General features: G+C 47.8%; 1 protein-coding gene across 1 annotated transcript; it reads left to right on the top strand.

Annotated features, from left to right (window-relative positions):
• Positions 1 to 1281: 1281 nt before the first annotated feature.
• On the top strand, positions 1282 to 7444 carry LOC123651013 (T-cell-interacting, activating receptor on myeloid cells protein 1-like). The gene is made up of 4 exons (XM_036458648.2): positions 1282 to 1545; positions 6179 to 6211; positions 6329 to 6625; positions 6945 to 7444. The coding sequence occupies exons 1-4, from the start codon at positions 1512 to 1514 to the stop codon at positions 7442 to 7444; spliced, it is 864 nt and encodes a 287-aa protein (XP_036314541.2). The 5' UTR covers positions 1282 to 1511.
• The last annotated feature ends 9729 nt before the right edge of the window (positions 7445 to 17173 follow it).

A 17173-nucleotide genomic window follows, 5' to 3' on the forward strand; every position in this document is an offset into this window, starting at 1 on the left:
GAGAATGAAGATTAAAAATCAATTATTTAAAAAGACTGATAGAAAGGACATTTCTTAGGTCATTGGAGAAATTTGTATGCTGACTGGATGGTAGTGCTGGGGCTCAGTTCTCCCAGTACCTATCCTGCTGGGGCTCAGTGCTACCGATACCAATCCTCCTGGGGCTCAGGGCTCCCGGTACTGATCCTCCTGGGCTCAGTGCTGCCAGCCGATCCTCCTGGGGCTCAATGCTGCCAGTACTGATCCTCCTGGGGCTCAGTACTCCCAGTACCAATCCTCCTGGGGCTCAGTATTCCCAGTACTGGTACCAATCCTGCTGGGGCTCGGTATTCCCAGTACCGATCCCGCTGGGGCTCAGGGCTTCCAGTACCAATCCTGCTGGAGCTCAGTACTCTCAGTACCAGTACCAATCCTGCTGGGGCTCAGTATTCCCAGTACCAATCCTGCTGGGGCTCAGTATTCCCAGTACTGGTACCAATCCCGCTGGGGCTCAGAGCTGCCAATACCGATCCCGCTGGGGCTCAGTACTCCCAGTACCTATCCCGCTGGGGCTCAGTACTCCCAGTACCTATCTCGCTGGGGCTCAGTACTCCCAGTACCTATCCCGCTGGGGTTCAGAGCTGCCAATACCGATCCTGCTGGAGCTCAGTATGGCTGGTACCTAATATTGTGGTACTTAGTACTGACTGAGCTTCAGAGGCTAGCAAGGAGCACACACTTCACAGTTATTTCCCAACAGTCAAAGGGGCTGAGGTATCCCTATGTCCACTCGCGGCCGATGTTGCTGAAGGGCTGCTCCTGGTCCGGAAGTCCCAGCACTTCCAGAGGGCCACGGACTTGGACCACGTACTCGTGCATTCACCGGTGGCTTCCTGCTATGTGCCCTGACCGGGACCGAACGCTGACCTCCTGGTACGTAGGCCGATGCTCCACCACTGAGCCTCACCGGCTGGGCAAGGAGTACTCCCTCTTAGCTTTCCTTTCCAGGGTCCGTTTTCTCCTCCCCCCACCGACGACACCACAACGCCTCATCTCTCTGCTATCGGCTCTGGCCCAGCTGCAGCCCGCCGACGTTCCCGAGGGGCATAGCTCTGAGCTTGTACCGGTCACGTCCACGCAAGGCCTGCTGACCAGAGACACGGAGTTGCTCTGCTGGCAGCCATAGGTCCAGCTGAATTCCCTCCCCAGGTAAAAGGGGACAAGGGCCATAAAATAATCCTGTGCGCAGGTTCTCACGTACTGCGCGCACTTGCTGCGCACGTGCCTTAGCGCTGCCTAGGTGGGCTCTGCGGCCAGGGCCTCTGCGTCAGGCCTGTGGGAAGTGGCTTGACAGGGTGTTGTAATAAATAGCCCCAACTTCCTGATTTTGACTGCGAGGCAGAAACCGGGGGTATATCTACCCGGGGAGGATTAAAAACGGTGCTGTTTTTGCATATCTGGGAGCCAAGAGACCATTTTTGACAAACAGCAAAACTCAAGCAAGTTCCTTGGAAGAGGCTTTGGGGGCCGCCATGACCCTCCCGTTCCTGGCTCTGCTCTGCGTTGGTAAGTGTGGGCAGGGGAGGGCCGCTGAGGGTGGTGACGAGTTGGGCTATGGAGGCAACTGGGATTGGGGCGACTTGTGGGCTCAAGCCCAGTAGTAATGGGGTTGGTGGGTGTGCAAAGAGCAGACACTTTCATTCCCCGAATATCTATTACGGACATGTCACATGTCTGTATACTTTTTTGCTGTTAATCCTCACTCGAGGACATTCTCCCCATTGATTTTTAGAGAGAGTGTAAAGGAGGGAAGGCTGGGGAGAAAGAGAAGCATTGATGTGAGAGAGACTCATCGATTGGCTGCCGCCCCGCACATGCCCAAACCCAGATGGGAATTGAACCTGCAACCCAGGTTCATAAATCAAACCTGGGACCCTTCAGTTCTCAGGCTGACACTCTAACCCCTGAGCAACACCAGCAGGGGCTCATGTCTGTGTTCTTTCATGAGGGATATTCTTCTTCAAATTGCTTCTGGTTTTTATTCTTTAAATTTTTATTGATTTATTTTAAAATATATCTTATTTAAGAGAGGAAGATAGAGGGAGAGATAGAAACATGAATGATGAGAGGGAATCATTGACCAGCTGCCTCCTGCACACCCCTTACTGGGGATCAAGCCGGCAACCTGGGCATGTGCCATGACCAGGAATCGAACCATGACCTCCAGGTTCATGGGTGTTGTCGCTCAAAGGCCGGGCCATTGATTTATTTTAGAGAATGAAAGGGGGAGGGGAGGGAGAGAGAGAGAGGGAAATCTGTTGTTCCACTTATTTCTGCATCCATTGGCTGATTGTTGTATGTGCCCTGACCAGGGCTTGAACCTTGGCATATTGGATCGATGCTCTACTGAGCCACCAGCCAGGTCATATATTGTTTTTAGGCTCAAAGCTATTTTAAAGATTTGCAATAGAAAATCAATATCCTTCATCAAAAATAGAATATAGTTGCCAGTAGTCAATGAGGGAAACAGTATGATTAAGTTTTAATAACTACTGCTCCTGACTGTAGACACTGGGCCACAGTTTCCCCAGTCATCTTTTCCTAAGAGAGATGAGTGAACACAAGAAATGGCTTGGAGCCGTGGCCGGGTAGCCCGGTTGGTTAGAGCGTCATCCTGATACGCCGATGTTGTGGGTTTGATCACCGATCAGGGCACATACAAGAATCAACCAATGAATGCACAGATAAGTGGGACAACAGATGGCTGTTTATCTCGCTCTTAAAACAATAAATAAAAATTAAAATAAAAAGAAAATGGGTTGGAAACTCGTATCCAGCTATGGTATTCTTCTGTGATCAAGACAGAGACAGGCCCCGGTTGGGTGGCTCAGTTGATTGGAGCGTTGACCACACACCAAAAAGGTTTCTGCTTTCCCAGTCAGGGCATATACCTAGGTTGTGGGTTTGATCCCCAGTCAGTGTGCATATGGGGGGGGGGGGACCAATCAACGTTTCTCTCTCACATCAATGTGTTTTCTCTCTTTCTAAAAATCAATGTGAGGATGAAAAGACAAGAGACAGAATGAGAACTTTCTCACACAGAGTCAATGTTAATCCTGTGTCTTTGTACAACCTCAAGTTACATGTCTTAGAAGAATTCTGCAGAATAGTCACATCCCTTTTTGCCTGAGGGGAATCTGAGGCTGAAAACAGATGTGACACAGGAAGCCACTTGGCCACTGAAGGGAGAAGTTCAATCCAAACGCGGGTCTGCACAGTTCCAGAGACAGCACGTTCCCACCGAGCCAGGCTGGGGGATGTCAAAGGTCATGATTTTGTGGGCAGGTGGCTGGAGCGTTGTCCAATGCACCAAAAGGTCTCTGGTTCCGTTTCTGGTCGGGCCACATACCCAGGTTTTGGGTTTGTTTCCGGGTTGGGACGCATGCAGGGGCAAATGCTTCTCTCTCTCAAATCAATAAGCATATAAAAATGCCAGAAGAATAAGAATAAAAGGTGGTAGCTTGGGGTGGAAAGATTCGGAGGGTGCATGGAGGGAGCCACGGCTGGGAAAACCTAGAGCAGGGAGGTGACAGAGGACCCAACAAGGGAGGTGACAGAGGACCCGATGGGGGAGGTGACACAGCACCCGATGGGGGAGGTGACAGAGGACCCGATGGGGAGGTGACAGGAGACCCAACGGGGGAGGTGACAGATGACCCGATGGGGAGGTGACAGAGGACCTGAAGGGGGAGGTGACAGATGACCCGATGGGGAGGTGACAGAGGACCTGATGGGGGAGGTGACAGGGGACCCGATGGGGAGGTGACAGAGGACCCGATGAGGAGGTGACAGGAGACCCGATGGGAAAAGTGACAGAGGACCTGATGGGGAGGTAACAGAGGATGCGATGGGGGAGGTGACAGAGGACCCGATGGGGGAGGTGACAGAGGACCCAACAGGGCAGGTGACAGGGGACCCGACGGGGGAGGTGACAGAGGACCCGATGGGGAGGTGACAGAGCGCCCGATGGGGAGGTGACAGAGCGCCCGATGGGGAGGTGACAGAGGACCCGATGGGGGAGGTGACAGGAGACCCGATGGGGAGGTGACAGAGGATGCGATGGGCTCAGTAGGTGTTGGCGAGCTTCTTGGGTAGAGGCCCGAGGGGCAGAGGCTCTGTGGGCCACGGGGGCTCTGTACAAGCACTCACCACCTGGCAACATGGCCGCTGCCGAGGAGAGGGATCAGTGCTGGGAGGGACGTGCTGTAAGGGAACTGCTGGTGGAAATGTAAATTTGTGCGGCCACGGGGAAGTTCCTCCAAAAATTAAAAATAGGATTGCCACATGACCCAGCAATTTCGTTTCTGGGAACATATATCTGAGGGCGTGAAAACTGGACCTCACAGAGATATCTTCACCCCTATGTTCACTGCAGCATTTACAATAGCGAGAACACAGGAACAACCCGAGAATCCATCAACAGATGCATGGCTGGAGGACTGAGAACTATCTACCCATCTGCCATGTAGCTAGGTAACATAATAATAATATTCAGCCGTGAGAAAGAGGAAACCATGTGGATGGAGCCTGGTGATATTATGCTAAGTGAAAGTCACACTGAGAGAACAGATACTGCCTGTTCCCATTCATATGGGGACCTCAACATGCTGAACTCACAGAAACAAAGAGAGGAATGGTGGTTACCAGGAGCTGTGTGTGTGTGAAAGAAAGAGAGAAAAATGGAAGATGTTGGTAGAAGGGTACAAACTTCCAGCTAGAAGATGAGTAAGTTCTGGGGGTCTGTTACACCAGCATGGCGACTAGAGTTAACGATAGTTTGTATTTGCAAGTTGCTGGGATGTGGCCCACTGTCCCTAGTAGAGAATCACTGCTCTAGCTAATCAGACGAGACCACCTACGTTGGTGTCTGAAGGCACACTTCTGGCCAGTTTGGTCCAGAGCTGTAAGGACAGCCACCAGATGGGAAAGGTGGGGGACAAAGCGTCACTCCTCCGCATCATACAGATTTTGGATTGTTGAGATTCGCTCTGGAGCACCAGGGAGGTAACCCATGGCTGATGGCAGAGCCAGAGACACGCAGGCATCCTCTGAGAGCAGGAAGGAACACCCGAGGGCAAAGGACCAGGTTTCCAGCAGCCGATGCCCTTGCCATAGGCTTGGGGTCTCTCCATCTCTTTCCCCCTCCCAGTTGCTGTGAGTGGGTATGGTGTGCTGAGGGGGGGTTGGGAAGATCACTGCTATTTCTGTTCATCAAGAGAGAGAAAAATAGAGACTGAGTAGCAGGCTCCCCGAAGATGTCCGCGTCCTGATTGCCAGAGTCTGTGACTATGTCTCCTTCGGTGGCAAAGGAGAACTGAGGTGGCAGATGGACCCAAACTTGCTCAGCAGCTGACCCTAGAGAGAGGATCCTGAATTATCTGGTTGTTCCCAATGCAATCACAATGGTCCTTAAAGCAGGAGAGAGGGGCAGAAGAGAAAGTCGGACTCGACCAACCTTTGCTGGGTGCAAAGATGTGGGGAGAGGTGCCCTAGCCAGTTTGGTTCAGTGGATAGAGTGCTGGCCTGTGGATCGAAGGGTTCTGGGTTCTATTCTGGTCAAGGGCACGTGCCTTGGTTGCAGGCTCCTCCTCGGCCCGGGGCCTGGGTCAGGGCACATGCAGGAGGCAACCAATTGATGTGCTTCTCTCACATGGATATTACCCTCTCTCTAAAATCAACGGAAAAATATATCCCCAGGTGAGAATAAAAATAAAAATAAAAATAAAAAAAAGATGGGAAAGAGGCCACAAGCCAATGCAAGCATGTCTAGAAACTAAGGAAGGCAGGGGATGGATTCTCCCACCCATGCCTCCAGAAGGAATGCAATCCTGCCAACATCTTGATTTTGGCCAGTGAGACTGAGATGCTGGCTTTCTCACACGGACCAAACGGCAGGATGAGATAGTGTGCTGTGATGAGCCAGGATCTGTGTGGTAATTGGTTAGAGCAGCCCCAGCTACTGACAGAAGCTGCGAACAGACTGTGATGGCAGCTGGGTTCTCGGGGAGGGCGTTGGGACAGAAGGGGAACAGGATGATGAGAGGTCCATTCGCAGCAGAAGCCCTGGGTGGTCCTCGGGGTCCAGGTCAGGGTGATGACGTGGGCTCCAGGCTTCTGTCTCATGACGGTTCCTTTGCAGGGCTGTGTGCTGGCCACGAGCTAAGAAGAGATGGTGAGTGTTTCTAAAGGAAAGCCTTCCTTCTCCTTCGCTCCAAATCCCCTCACCCTCCTCTTTCTTCAAAGAGCAGGTGAGTGAATCAAGTCCAGCCTGGACTCTGCTTCCTTCCAGAGTCACTTCCCAGGCCCTCCATCCAGGCCTTGCCCAGCTGGGTGCTTCCTGCCAACAGTCATGTGACACTGCGATGCTCCACTCCTACAAGGGAGATCAACTCCAGGGACATAAAGTTTATCCTCACAAAGAACAATGCTTCGAAGATCTCATCTCCTGATTCCCCAGAGGGCCTGGCAGAGTTTCACCTCACTAACCTAAAATCCAGTGACGCTGGAGAGTACACCTGTGAATACAGGACAGAGAGCCCCACCAGAAGGTCACTGCTCAGTGATGTCCTTCTCCTACTGGTGACAGGTGAGGAAGGGAGCTCACAATGACACACCATCTCCCTAGGACAGGGATGAGGGGGGATCCAGAGAATGAGAGAGGAGCAGGGGTCACCCCTCCAGTGTGGATGGGGAGGTGAGATGGAGAGATGGACAGGAGCAGAGCTGAGGGCCCTGCCTTCACCCAGGGCTTGTGGGAGGGACATCTCCTTCCTGGAGTCAGAGCAGAAAGAGGGTGAGGTCAGGTGTCTGTCACTACCCACACTTCCTGTGGACCTGCCAGGACAACAAGCCTGAGTGGGACCCAAGGCTCCTGCCCATGGCTTCTGAGCTTCCTTCTCTTACAGGAGAATTACTGAAACCTTCCCTCCACACCCACCACAGGGGTGAGGTGACTGCAGGAGAAAACGTGACTCTGCAGTGCCAGCAGCCCAGGCATGTGATTGACCCCTCCACGTTTGCTCTACTGAAGAAGGGGACCTCAACACCCATAATGGTCCAGGGTCCAGTAGGAGTGGAGACAGACTTCTCCCTTCCCAGTGTGACACGCAGGGACACTGGGAACTACAGCTGTGTGTACTTCCAACCAAGGACTCCTTTCTGGACCTCACAGCCCAGTGATGAGCTCAGGATCTCAGTGACAGGTAAGGTTCTGACCATCAGCGAGATGGCTGGATGGCTGTGTTATCTGCCAGTGGACTTCCTGCCACCTGAGTACATCGGAGGGAGGTTCCATCCCTCCAGGACTCTGGGGCTTGGGAAAGTCATGTGGGGAGAGGAAGTCAGGGCCAGGATTTCGTGGAGGAATGGACAGGAACTTCTGCTAACAGAGAGAGAGAGTGAATAGTGGAGAATGACAAGACAGGAGGCGGGGGTATCTGTGATACCTGGCCCTACAGGGAAAATAAGATCTAACCACAAAGTCCCTGCCTGGCAGGCCACCGCTCATTTAGACTGAAGTGTGCATGATACCTTCCAGAGTTACACAGAAGGTTCCAGAAAGAAGGTAAAGGAGGAGGAAGAATAGCAAAGGGCCTGGGAAATCTTTCCCAGACATACTCAGAGGACTCTGGAAGATGCCCTTCATTTTCTTTTTCTTTTTTTGTAATTTAAAGGTTTTTTTTTTTTCTTTTTTTTTAAATTTATTTTTTATTAAGGTATTATATATGTACATATCTTACCAATCCCCTCCTGATGCCCTTCATTTTCATTCTCTACCATTCATGCCTTTTAGTTCAACCAAGTGGAGGTTTTTTTTTTGTTGTTGTTGTTTTTTTTTTTTTTTTTTTTTTTTCCTGCCTAGACTGTTTTTTAAAGGAATGACTTTTTTTCTTTTAAATTGTGATAAAAAATGCATAATATGAAAGTTACCATTTTAACCACTTTTAAAAATTCTGGATTGTAAAGCTCTTTTATTTTTATTTAAAAAGGCTTTTGTGTTAATCCTCACCCAAGGATATTTTTCTCCATTGATTTTTAGAGCGAGTGGAAGAGAGAGGAAGACACACAGAGAGAAACATCCATGTGAGAGAGAGACTGGTTGGTTGCCTCAAGCACGCACTCCGAGCAGGGAGGGCTGGGGATTGAGCCTGCAACTCCATGATCTCAACTGGAGTCAAACCTGGGACCTTCAGTCCTTGGGCTGATGCTCTTACCACTTGTCAGCTTTAATTTAAAGCTCTTTTAAATTATACTTGATATACAATGTGTTAGTTTCAAGTGTACAACAAAGTGAGATTTTACATTTATATGCCTTACAAAGTGATCACCACAAAAATTCCACTATATATCTGCCACCATACAAAGTTATTATGATACTAGAGGCCCGGTGCACGAAATTCGTGCATGGGTATGGTCCCTAGGCTTGGCTGGCAATCAGGGCTGATCAGGGCCTTCCTCCATTCTGTGCTGCCTCCCCAGTCAGTGCACATCATAGAGGGCAGTCGAACTCGCGGTCGGTCAAACTCCCGAGGGGACAATTTGCTTATTGGCCTTTTATTATATAGGATTATTGGCTGCATTTCCTATGCTGTACTTTACATCCCCATGACTTCCTTATATGATAACTACAAGTTTGCACCTCGTAATCCCCTCCACCTTTTTGCCCATACTCTCATCACCCAACCCTCTGACAACTATCAGTTTTTCTGTATCTTATGAGTCTGTTTGTTTAGTTTGTTCATTTGTTTAGTTCTTTTAGATTCCACACATAAGTGAAATGATATGGTGTTTGTCTTTCTCTGATTTATTTCACTTAGCATAATACCGCTTAGGTCTATTCATGTTGTTACAATTGGCAGGATTCCATTCCTTTACATGATTAATATTCAAGTGTGCCTTTGTGTACACACACACACACATACACACACACACACACACACACACACATACATATATATCTGCTTCTGCTTTGTCCATTCATATATTGATGAACACCTAGGCTGTTTCTGTATTTTGGCTATCCTATATAATAAAAGTCCAGTGACCAAATGGTGGAACTACCACTTGACCAGTCGCTATGCCAAGTACTGACCACCAGGGGGCAGATGCTCAAAGCAGGAGCTACCCGATGGTGGTCAGTGTGCTTCCACAGTGGGAGCACCACTCTGCTGACTGGGATGAGTGGCTCTCCCACAGCAGGCCAATTCCTGTAGGCCATACCCCTGACCAGTGCACAAATCCTATGCACGGGGCCTCAAGTCCTGTATAATGAAAGGCTAATATGCAAATTGTCCCCTTGGTGAGGCAAGAAAACCCCCACTCCATCCAGGGGGAATGAGCAGCCCCAAAGAGAAAGAAGGGTGCTTTTCTCTGGTGCTATGATCTGAATGTCTCCCCCACATCCATGTGTTGAAATCCTAGTGCCCCAATGTGATGGTATTTGGAGGTACAGCCTCTGAGAGTGCTCAGGTCATGAGGGTGGAGCCCTCGTGAATGGGATTAGTGCCATTATATAATAGAAGAGACCCCAGGGAGCTCCCTGTCCAATTGTGCCATGTGAGGACAGAGGAAGTCTGCCTCCTAGAAGTCACCCTGACCTCTGACTTCCAACCTCCAGCACTGTGACTGGAAAGTGCCTGATGTTTGTAAATTGCCCAGCCTGTGGTATGTGTTTATGGGAGCCTGATGGCCTAGAGCAGTGGTCGGCAAATTGCAGCTCTAGAGCCACATGCATCTCTTTGGCCCCTGAGTGTGGCTTTTTTGTCTTTACAAAATACCACGGCCTGGGTGAGTCTATGTTGAAGAAGTGGCATTAGAAGAAGTTTAAGTTTTAAAAATTTGGCTCTCAAAAGAAATTTCAATCGTTGTGCTGTTGATATTTGGCTCTGTTGACTAATGGGTTTGCTGTCCACTGACCTAGGTAAAGGTCCCCATGGTTGGGAATTGTGCGGAAGGGAGCTTTGTTTTAAAATAATTATAATAACCACTTGGGTTTTAGTTGGAGCCTATTAACAAATAACCCATTTCCCCAGATTACTTAGCCTGTCTCTGTCTCAGTTTCCTCATCTGTTAAATGAGGTTGATAGCTGAAACCGGTTTGGCTCAGTGGATAGAGTATTGGCCTGCGGACTGAAAGGACCCAGGTTCGATTCCGGTCAGGGGCACGTACTTTGGTTGAGGCACATCCTCAGTAAGGGAGGGGGTGTGCAGAAGGAAGCTGATCAATGTCTCTCTCATCAATGTTTCTAAATCTCTATCCCACTACCTTCCTCTCTGTAAAAAATAAATAAAATATATTTTAAAAAATGAGGTTGATAATAGCACCTAACATGATGGACTCATGGCAAGATTCTGATGACACATTTTACCTAAATGCTTTCCCTAGCAAATGTCATATAAATATTTGCTGTTATTAACATCATGAAATCCAAAACTTCTCCCTCTGAATTCTGAGTCTTATCAAAGAATACACTCCTGTTTGGATTTCCATTGTCAGTTACCCCTGATTAGCCTCAAAGCTCCAGGAGGGAAGAGACATCACCCCCATGTCTAGCACCCGTGTCCCCGACACACTGCCTAGTGTCCAGCACAGGGTAAGTGTAAATAATAAATACATTAAAAATGAAAAAGGAATACACTCCTAATGGAAGACTTTCCAGAAAACAGTAGGCCAGAGAACATGTGTCTCCCTCTCATAATAATGGTAAATGTTCTCATCATTACTATTAATTAGGAAGATCGGTGGGAAATTATATGATATTGAAGGTCTTCCAGGTTCTACAAAGGCCAGAGGTGTGTGTCTGTCTCTTTAACTCAGTTCAATCATATGTGACAAGCTTAAGCACAGATGAGATGGCCTTTTCCAAAAGGGGTGACAAAACAGAGAGGAAATCCCAGGCAGGGAGCGTCAACTTATGAACCAGGAGGTCATGGTTGGATTCCTGGTTGGGGCACATGCCCGGGTTGTGGGCTTGATCCTCAGTGGGATCATGCAGAAGGCACCCAATCAATGATTCTCTCTCATCATTGATGTTTCTATCTCCCTCTCGCTTCCTCTCTGAAATTAAAGAAGCAAAATGGGAAGGGAGACATAATACGTTGGATCTGCTCTCCACAGAAGGAGGAACTTTCAAATATTTTTGGTTATTCAACAACTGCCAATAGTTTTTTCCATTCCTGCATTTATTCTGGCATATGAGGAGCCTTGTGAGTGTCTTACTCAATGCTCAGAATTATTGCTGCTTCTGACATGCAGACACTGATATAAAAGGCGACCTGGAATGCTGAGGTGGCTGTTGTCAAGCTCAACCTACACCTTCCAGCTGCTGTCCAAGTCCTGAAAAGTGTCACCAGGGGTCACACTGAGGAAAGAGGAGGATGTCGGTGGGGTGTGCTTGGAGGGCAGATAATTGGGGGCAGGTGCAGGGGTACATTACTGAAACAGGCCAAGGGTTCTCCTTTGGGCTTCCTCAGGACCTTTCATAATCCCCTGAGTTTTACGCAGCTGTTGTGGGACCAGAACCCTGACCTGCTTCCACACCAGCACGTTGAACTTGTGGAGATGTGAGGGTCACCTGATTGGCCCAGGCGGGAGGCCGAGCAAGGTGGGTGACAGTAATCCCAACAGAAGAGAGGAAAGTCACCTTCACCTCATCCCTCGTTTTCCGTAGACCATTGGTACTCAACCCAGTGACATATGGCAACATCTGGTGATGTTTTTGGAGGTCACAACTGGGGCATCTAGGAGGTAGAGATCAGAGATGCTGTAAAGGACCTTATGATGCTCAGGATCCCCTCCCCATAAAGAATTACCCAGCCCCACATGTCAACAGTGCAAAAGTTGAGAAATCCTTCTGTAGATCCATCGTCTAGTTTCTAGTGAGATACCCATGTACTTGGCAGGGACTTTGGGGACGACAACATACTCTCCTCCAGTGCCTTGAGCTTCTAATTATTTTTGTTCTTTTCTTTTTTTCCTTTTTTAAAAATCTTTATTGTTCATATTATTACAGATGTTCCTCTCCCCACCCCTCCATTGCTCCCCTCCACCAGGTTCCCACCCCACCCTCTGCCCTTTCCCCACCCATCATTGTCCTCATCCATAGGTATACAGTTTATGTTCAGTCTTTTCCCATATCCCCATCTCCCCTTTTCCCTGAGAATTATCAGTTCACTCCCCTTCCATACCTCTGATTCTATTATATTCACCAGTTAATATTGGTCATCAGATTTCTAAAAAAAATTTTTTGGTTTTTAGATTCACTTGTTGATAGTTACGGATTTGTTGTTCATGGTTTTTATCTTTATTTACTTTCTCTTCCAAAAGAACCCCCTTCAGCAATTCATATAATTCTGGTTTGGTGGTGATGAACTCCTTTAGCTTTTTTTATTGGTGAAGCTCTTTATCTGGCCTTTGATTCTGAGTGATAGCTTTGTTGGGTAGATTATTTTTGGCTGTAGGTTCTTACTATTCATCACCTTGAATATTTCTTGCCATTCCTGTCTGGCCAGCATGGTTTCTGTTGAGAAATCAGCTGACAATCGTATAGGTGTTCCTTTATAGGTAACTACCTGCTTTGCTCTTGCTGCTTTTATTTATTTTTAATTTTTTATATATTTTATTGGTTTTGTACACAGAGGAAGAGAGAGAGATAGAGAGTTAGAAACATCGATCAGCTGCCTCTTGCACACCCCCTACTGGGGATATGCCCGCAACCAAGATACATGCCCTTGACCGGAATTGAACCAGGGACCTTTCAGTCCCCAAGCTGACTCTCTATCCATTGCGCCAAACTGGTTTCAGCTCTTGCTGCTTTTAATATTCTTTCTTTGTCTTTTATTCTTGGAATTTTATTTATGATTTGTCTTGGCATGGTCTTCTTTAGATTCCTTTTGTTTGGAGTTCTGTGTGCTTCCTGGACTTGTAAATCTAATTCTTTTACCAGGTGGGGGAAATTTTCTGTCACTATTTCTTTCTGTATGTTTACGATATCTTGCTCTCTCTCATCTTCTGGGACCCCCATAATTCTGATGTTGATTCGCTTGAAGTTGTCCCAGAGTTTTCTTACATTATCTTCAACTTTCTGGATTCTCTTGCCTTCTTGCTTCTGTGGAGGAGTGCCTTCTGGCTCTTTATGTTCCAAATCTTTGACTTGATTCTTGTGATCTTACATTCTGTTTTTAGGACTCTGTATAATATTTTTTATTTCAGACAATGTATTCTTTATTTCTTGTTGATCTCTTATTATTTCTTCTTGATCCCTTATTATTTCTAGTTGATCCCTTTTCATATTCTCATAGGTCTTGTTTATTTTATTGGCCTTTTTTAGGAGATTCTTAAACAACCTTATAAGTGTGGTTTTGAACTCTATATCCAGTGGCTTTTTGTCCTCCATTTCTTTCATTTGTGATCTTTTGTCTTGGCATTTTTGCAGCTTCCTTGATGGGGCGTAGTTTCAGAGTGGAGCTTACAGCCTTGGCTTCCATCAGCCAAGCCCTATGCGGCTCCTGAGTCTCAGTGTTTCTAGGGTCCTTCAGTACTCGCTGCAAGCACCTCTGAGAGTGAGGTGCCCTCGAGTTTCGCCTGCTACCAAACAGTCTAGTCTCTCCCCCAATGAGCCTGGAACTGGGATTCAGTTCAATTGGAAGTGGTGTTGGAAGTGGGGTTTAGAGCAGTCTGGAGCTTTTGTCTCCTTCCCGCTAGGGCAATCTAGCATCAGAGTCAACAGTCTGTCCTCTACGCGCAATGTGCTCACCTCTGGGGGCTCTGCTTTTCGCCGCTCCCCTGGGATTCCACCTCACAGCCCAGCTCCCTCTGTTTGAGCCTGATCCTCAGGGTCTGGCCTAGAACTGGAGTTCAGCACTGTCAGGTCTGGGGTTCAGCACAGTCCAGAGCTTTTATCTCCTTCCCGTTAGGGTAGGGGTGTCGAACTCAATCAGAGAAGGGGCCAAAATCTAAAATCCAGCCTAAATCGCGGGCCGAATGGTTTACTGAACAGTCATAAACTGTCATTGTGATGGAAACGCAGCGGAGTGCAGTGATGACAGCGCGGTGCTGGCCACATTGCAAGGCCTGGCGGGACGGATTTGGCCCGCGGGCCTTGTGTTTGACACATGTGCGTTAGGGAATGTCAGCCAGGCACTCAGCTGCCCCCTCCTCTCAGGCTCCAACCTCTCCGCTCAAGCCCCGTGTCTCCGTACTTTAGGCTTTTACAGCTCCTCTGCTCTTCCTTCTGGTTTTCTCCTTGCTTCTCATTGTAGAATTTTCAGTCAGTTGACTTTCCTGTAGTTCTGGGTAATGTCAATTTTATATTTTAGTTGTATTTTATTGAAATTGTTTTGTGCGGCTGCGGTTAGGTGTTTACCTGTGCAGCCATCTTGGATCCTCCCACCTATAATTATTTTAAATGTGTGTCCCAAACCAGTGGCTGTTCAGGAAATATTTGTCACCGCACTTGACACCATCCGTCTTCAAGGTCACTCGTGTGTTTCTCTCCCTCCATTCTAAAGTTGAATCTGTCTCCACAGTTTCCCAGTTATTCATTGCTTCTGAACTTGAGTGAGTTCAATGCTGCCTCTGGTTCTGAAGAAAGCGGGGCGCAGTAGGCGGGGAGGGATGAGTGCACAGGAGGAGTTGTGGTGACTAGCACCCCGCTTCCTGGCGGTGCTCTGAGAAGGAAGCCAAGCCTGGTGAGGTAGAGAAGTGAGGGCCCTGAGGCGGGAGCTGGAGAATAGAGGAAATATGTGGTGGGACGGTTATGAGGAAACTGTGAGCTCCCTGCGGCCACTCCTTTTGAAGCACGAACTGAAGGAGGGGCACTCCTGGGATCTCAGGTCCATTTTCTTCTATTTTGTTAACTCCAAGGTATGGACAAGACAACCGCGGCTGATGAAGCAATGAGTGCCACAGCGCAGAGCTAGCAACATCAGAATGTGGCTCCAGCCACACTCCGCTACTCACAGGTGTGACCTCGTGCAGCTCAAGTAACCTCTTCGAGCTTTAGTTTGCTTATCTATAAAAAATAAAACCCATGCTTCCTCTATTCTAACCTCTCCATGCAGCAGGGTTACAAAACAGCTACGTGGGTATGGGGAAGATGAAATGTTGATTATGTGAGTAGGCACTCAGCACACGCTAGGTTAGGTTCTTACTATTATTTTGTCCTCAGAAGCAGTACAGAAAATGGGCGAGATACTCCATTTAGCCTGGAAGCACAGCTGCATCTGATGTAAGAGAATTCGGTCCTGCTGTGTTATCCTGGGTTCTCCAGAGAAATATTACCAATCAGCATGTGTCATATATATATGTACACACACACACACACACACACACACACACACACATATATACTAGAGACCCAGTGCACAAAATTCATGCACAGGGGAGGTGTCCCTCAGCCCAGCTGCACCCTCTCCAATCTGGGATCACTCTCACAATCCAGGACTTCTGGCTCCCAACTGCTCACCTGCCTGCCTTCCTAATTGCCCCCTAACTGCTTCTGCCTGCCAACTTGATCACTCCCTAACCACTCCCATGCCAGCCTGATTGATGTCTAACTGCTCCTCTAACAGCCTGTTTGCTCCTAACTTCCCTCCTCTGCTGGCCTGGTCACCCCCAAGTTTCCTCCCCTGCAGGCCTGATCACCCCCAACTGCCTTCCCTTACAGGCCTAGTCCCTCTCAATTGCCCTCCCTTGCTGGCCTGATAGTCCACAACTGCCCTTCCTTTCAGGCCTGGTCCCTCCCAACTTCCCTCTCCTGCTGGCCATTTTGTGTCCACATGGGGGCAGGATCTTTGACCACATGGGGGCAGCTATTTTGTGTGTTGGAGTCATGGTCACTCTGCATATTACTCTTTTATTAGATAGGATAGAGGCCTGGTGCATGGGTGGGGGCTGGCTGGTTTGCCCTGAAGGGTGTCCTGGATCAGGGTGGGGCTTCCCTTAGGGCATGGGGCTGCCTGAGCGAGGGGCCTGTGGTGGTTTGCAGCCCAGCCACACATCCCGGCAATCCAAGTGGAGACCCTGGTATCTGGGACTTATTTATCTTCTACAATTAAGAATTTGTAGTCTGGAGTGGAACCAAGACTTCTGCTCACTCATGGCGGCAGCCATTTCTGTTGGGTCTTTATTTATCTTTTGTAATTGAAACTTTGTAGCATTGAGTGGAGGTCTAGGCTGGCAAGGGCAGTGGGAAAGCTTGACTTCCTCCATTGCCAGGGAAACCCAAGTCTCCTTCCTGCTCTCCGTGGCAGCAGCCATTTTGGTTGGGTTTATTTGCGTACTCACTCTGATTGGCTTTGTGGGCATGGCTTATGGGTGTAGCAGAGGTATGGTCAATTTGCATATTACTCTTTTATTAGGTATGATATATAAATATATGTATATATATATGGTTAACAATTTTTTTATTTTTTATTTTTATTTTTAGGAAAGTTTCTTTCTTTATTTTTTTTAAATAAATTTTTATTGTTCATATTATTACAAATGTTCTTTCCCCTCCTTCTCACCCCACCCTCTGCCCTTTCCCCCCCCCCCATTGTCCTCATCCATAGGTGCACAGTTTATGTTCAGTCTCTTCCCACATCCCCATCTCCCCTTTTCCCCAAGAATAAATAGTTCACTCCCCTTCCATACCTCTGATTCTATTATATTCAACAGTTAATATTGTTCTTCAGATTTTTTTTTTTTTAGTTTCCTTGGTTTTTAGATTCACTTGTTGATAGTTACATATTTGTTGTTCATAATTTTTATCTTTATTTACTTTCTCTTCTGAAAGAACCCCCTTCAGCAATTCATATAATTCTGGTTTGGTGGTGATGAACTCCTTTAGCTTTTTTTTATTAGTGAAGCTCTTTATCTGACCTTCGAATCTGAGTGATAGCTTTGCTGGATAGATTATCTTTGGCTGTAGGTTCTTGCTATTCATCACCTTGAATATTTCTTGCCATTCCCGTCTGGCCTGCATGGTTTCTGTTGAGAAATCAGCTGACAATCGTATAGGTGTTCCTTTATAGGTAACTACCTTCTTTGCTCTTGCTGCTTTTAATATTCTCTCTTTGTCTTTTGCTCTTGGAATCTTAATTCTGACGTGTCTTGGTGTGGTCCTCTTTGGATTCCTTTTGTTTGGAGTTCTGT

This window comes from Pipistrellus kuhlii, unplaced genomic scaffold (genome assembly GCF_014108245.1).
Source record: "Pipistrellus kuhlii isolate mPipKuh1 unplaced genomic scaffold, mPipKuh1.p scaffold_m20_p_3, whole genome shotgun sequence".
Lineage (NCBI taxonomy): Eukaryota > Metazoa > Chordata > Mammalia > Chiroptera > Vespertilionidae > Pipistrellus > Pipistrellus kuhlii.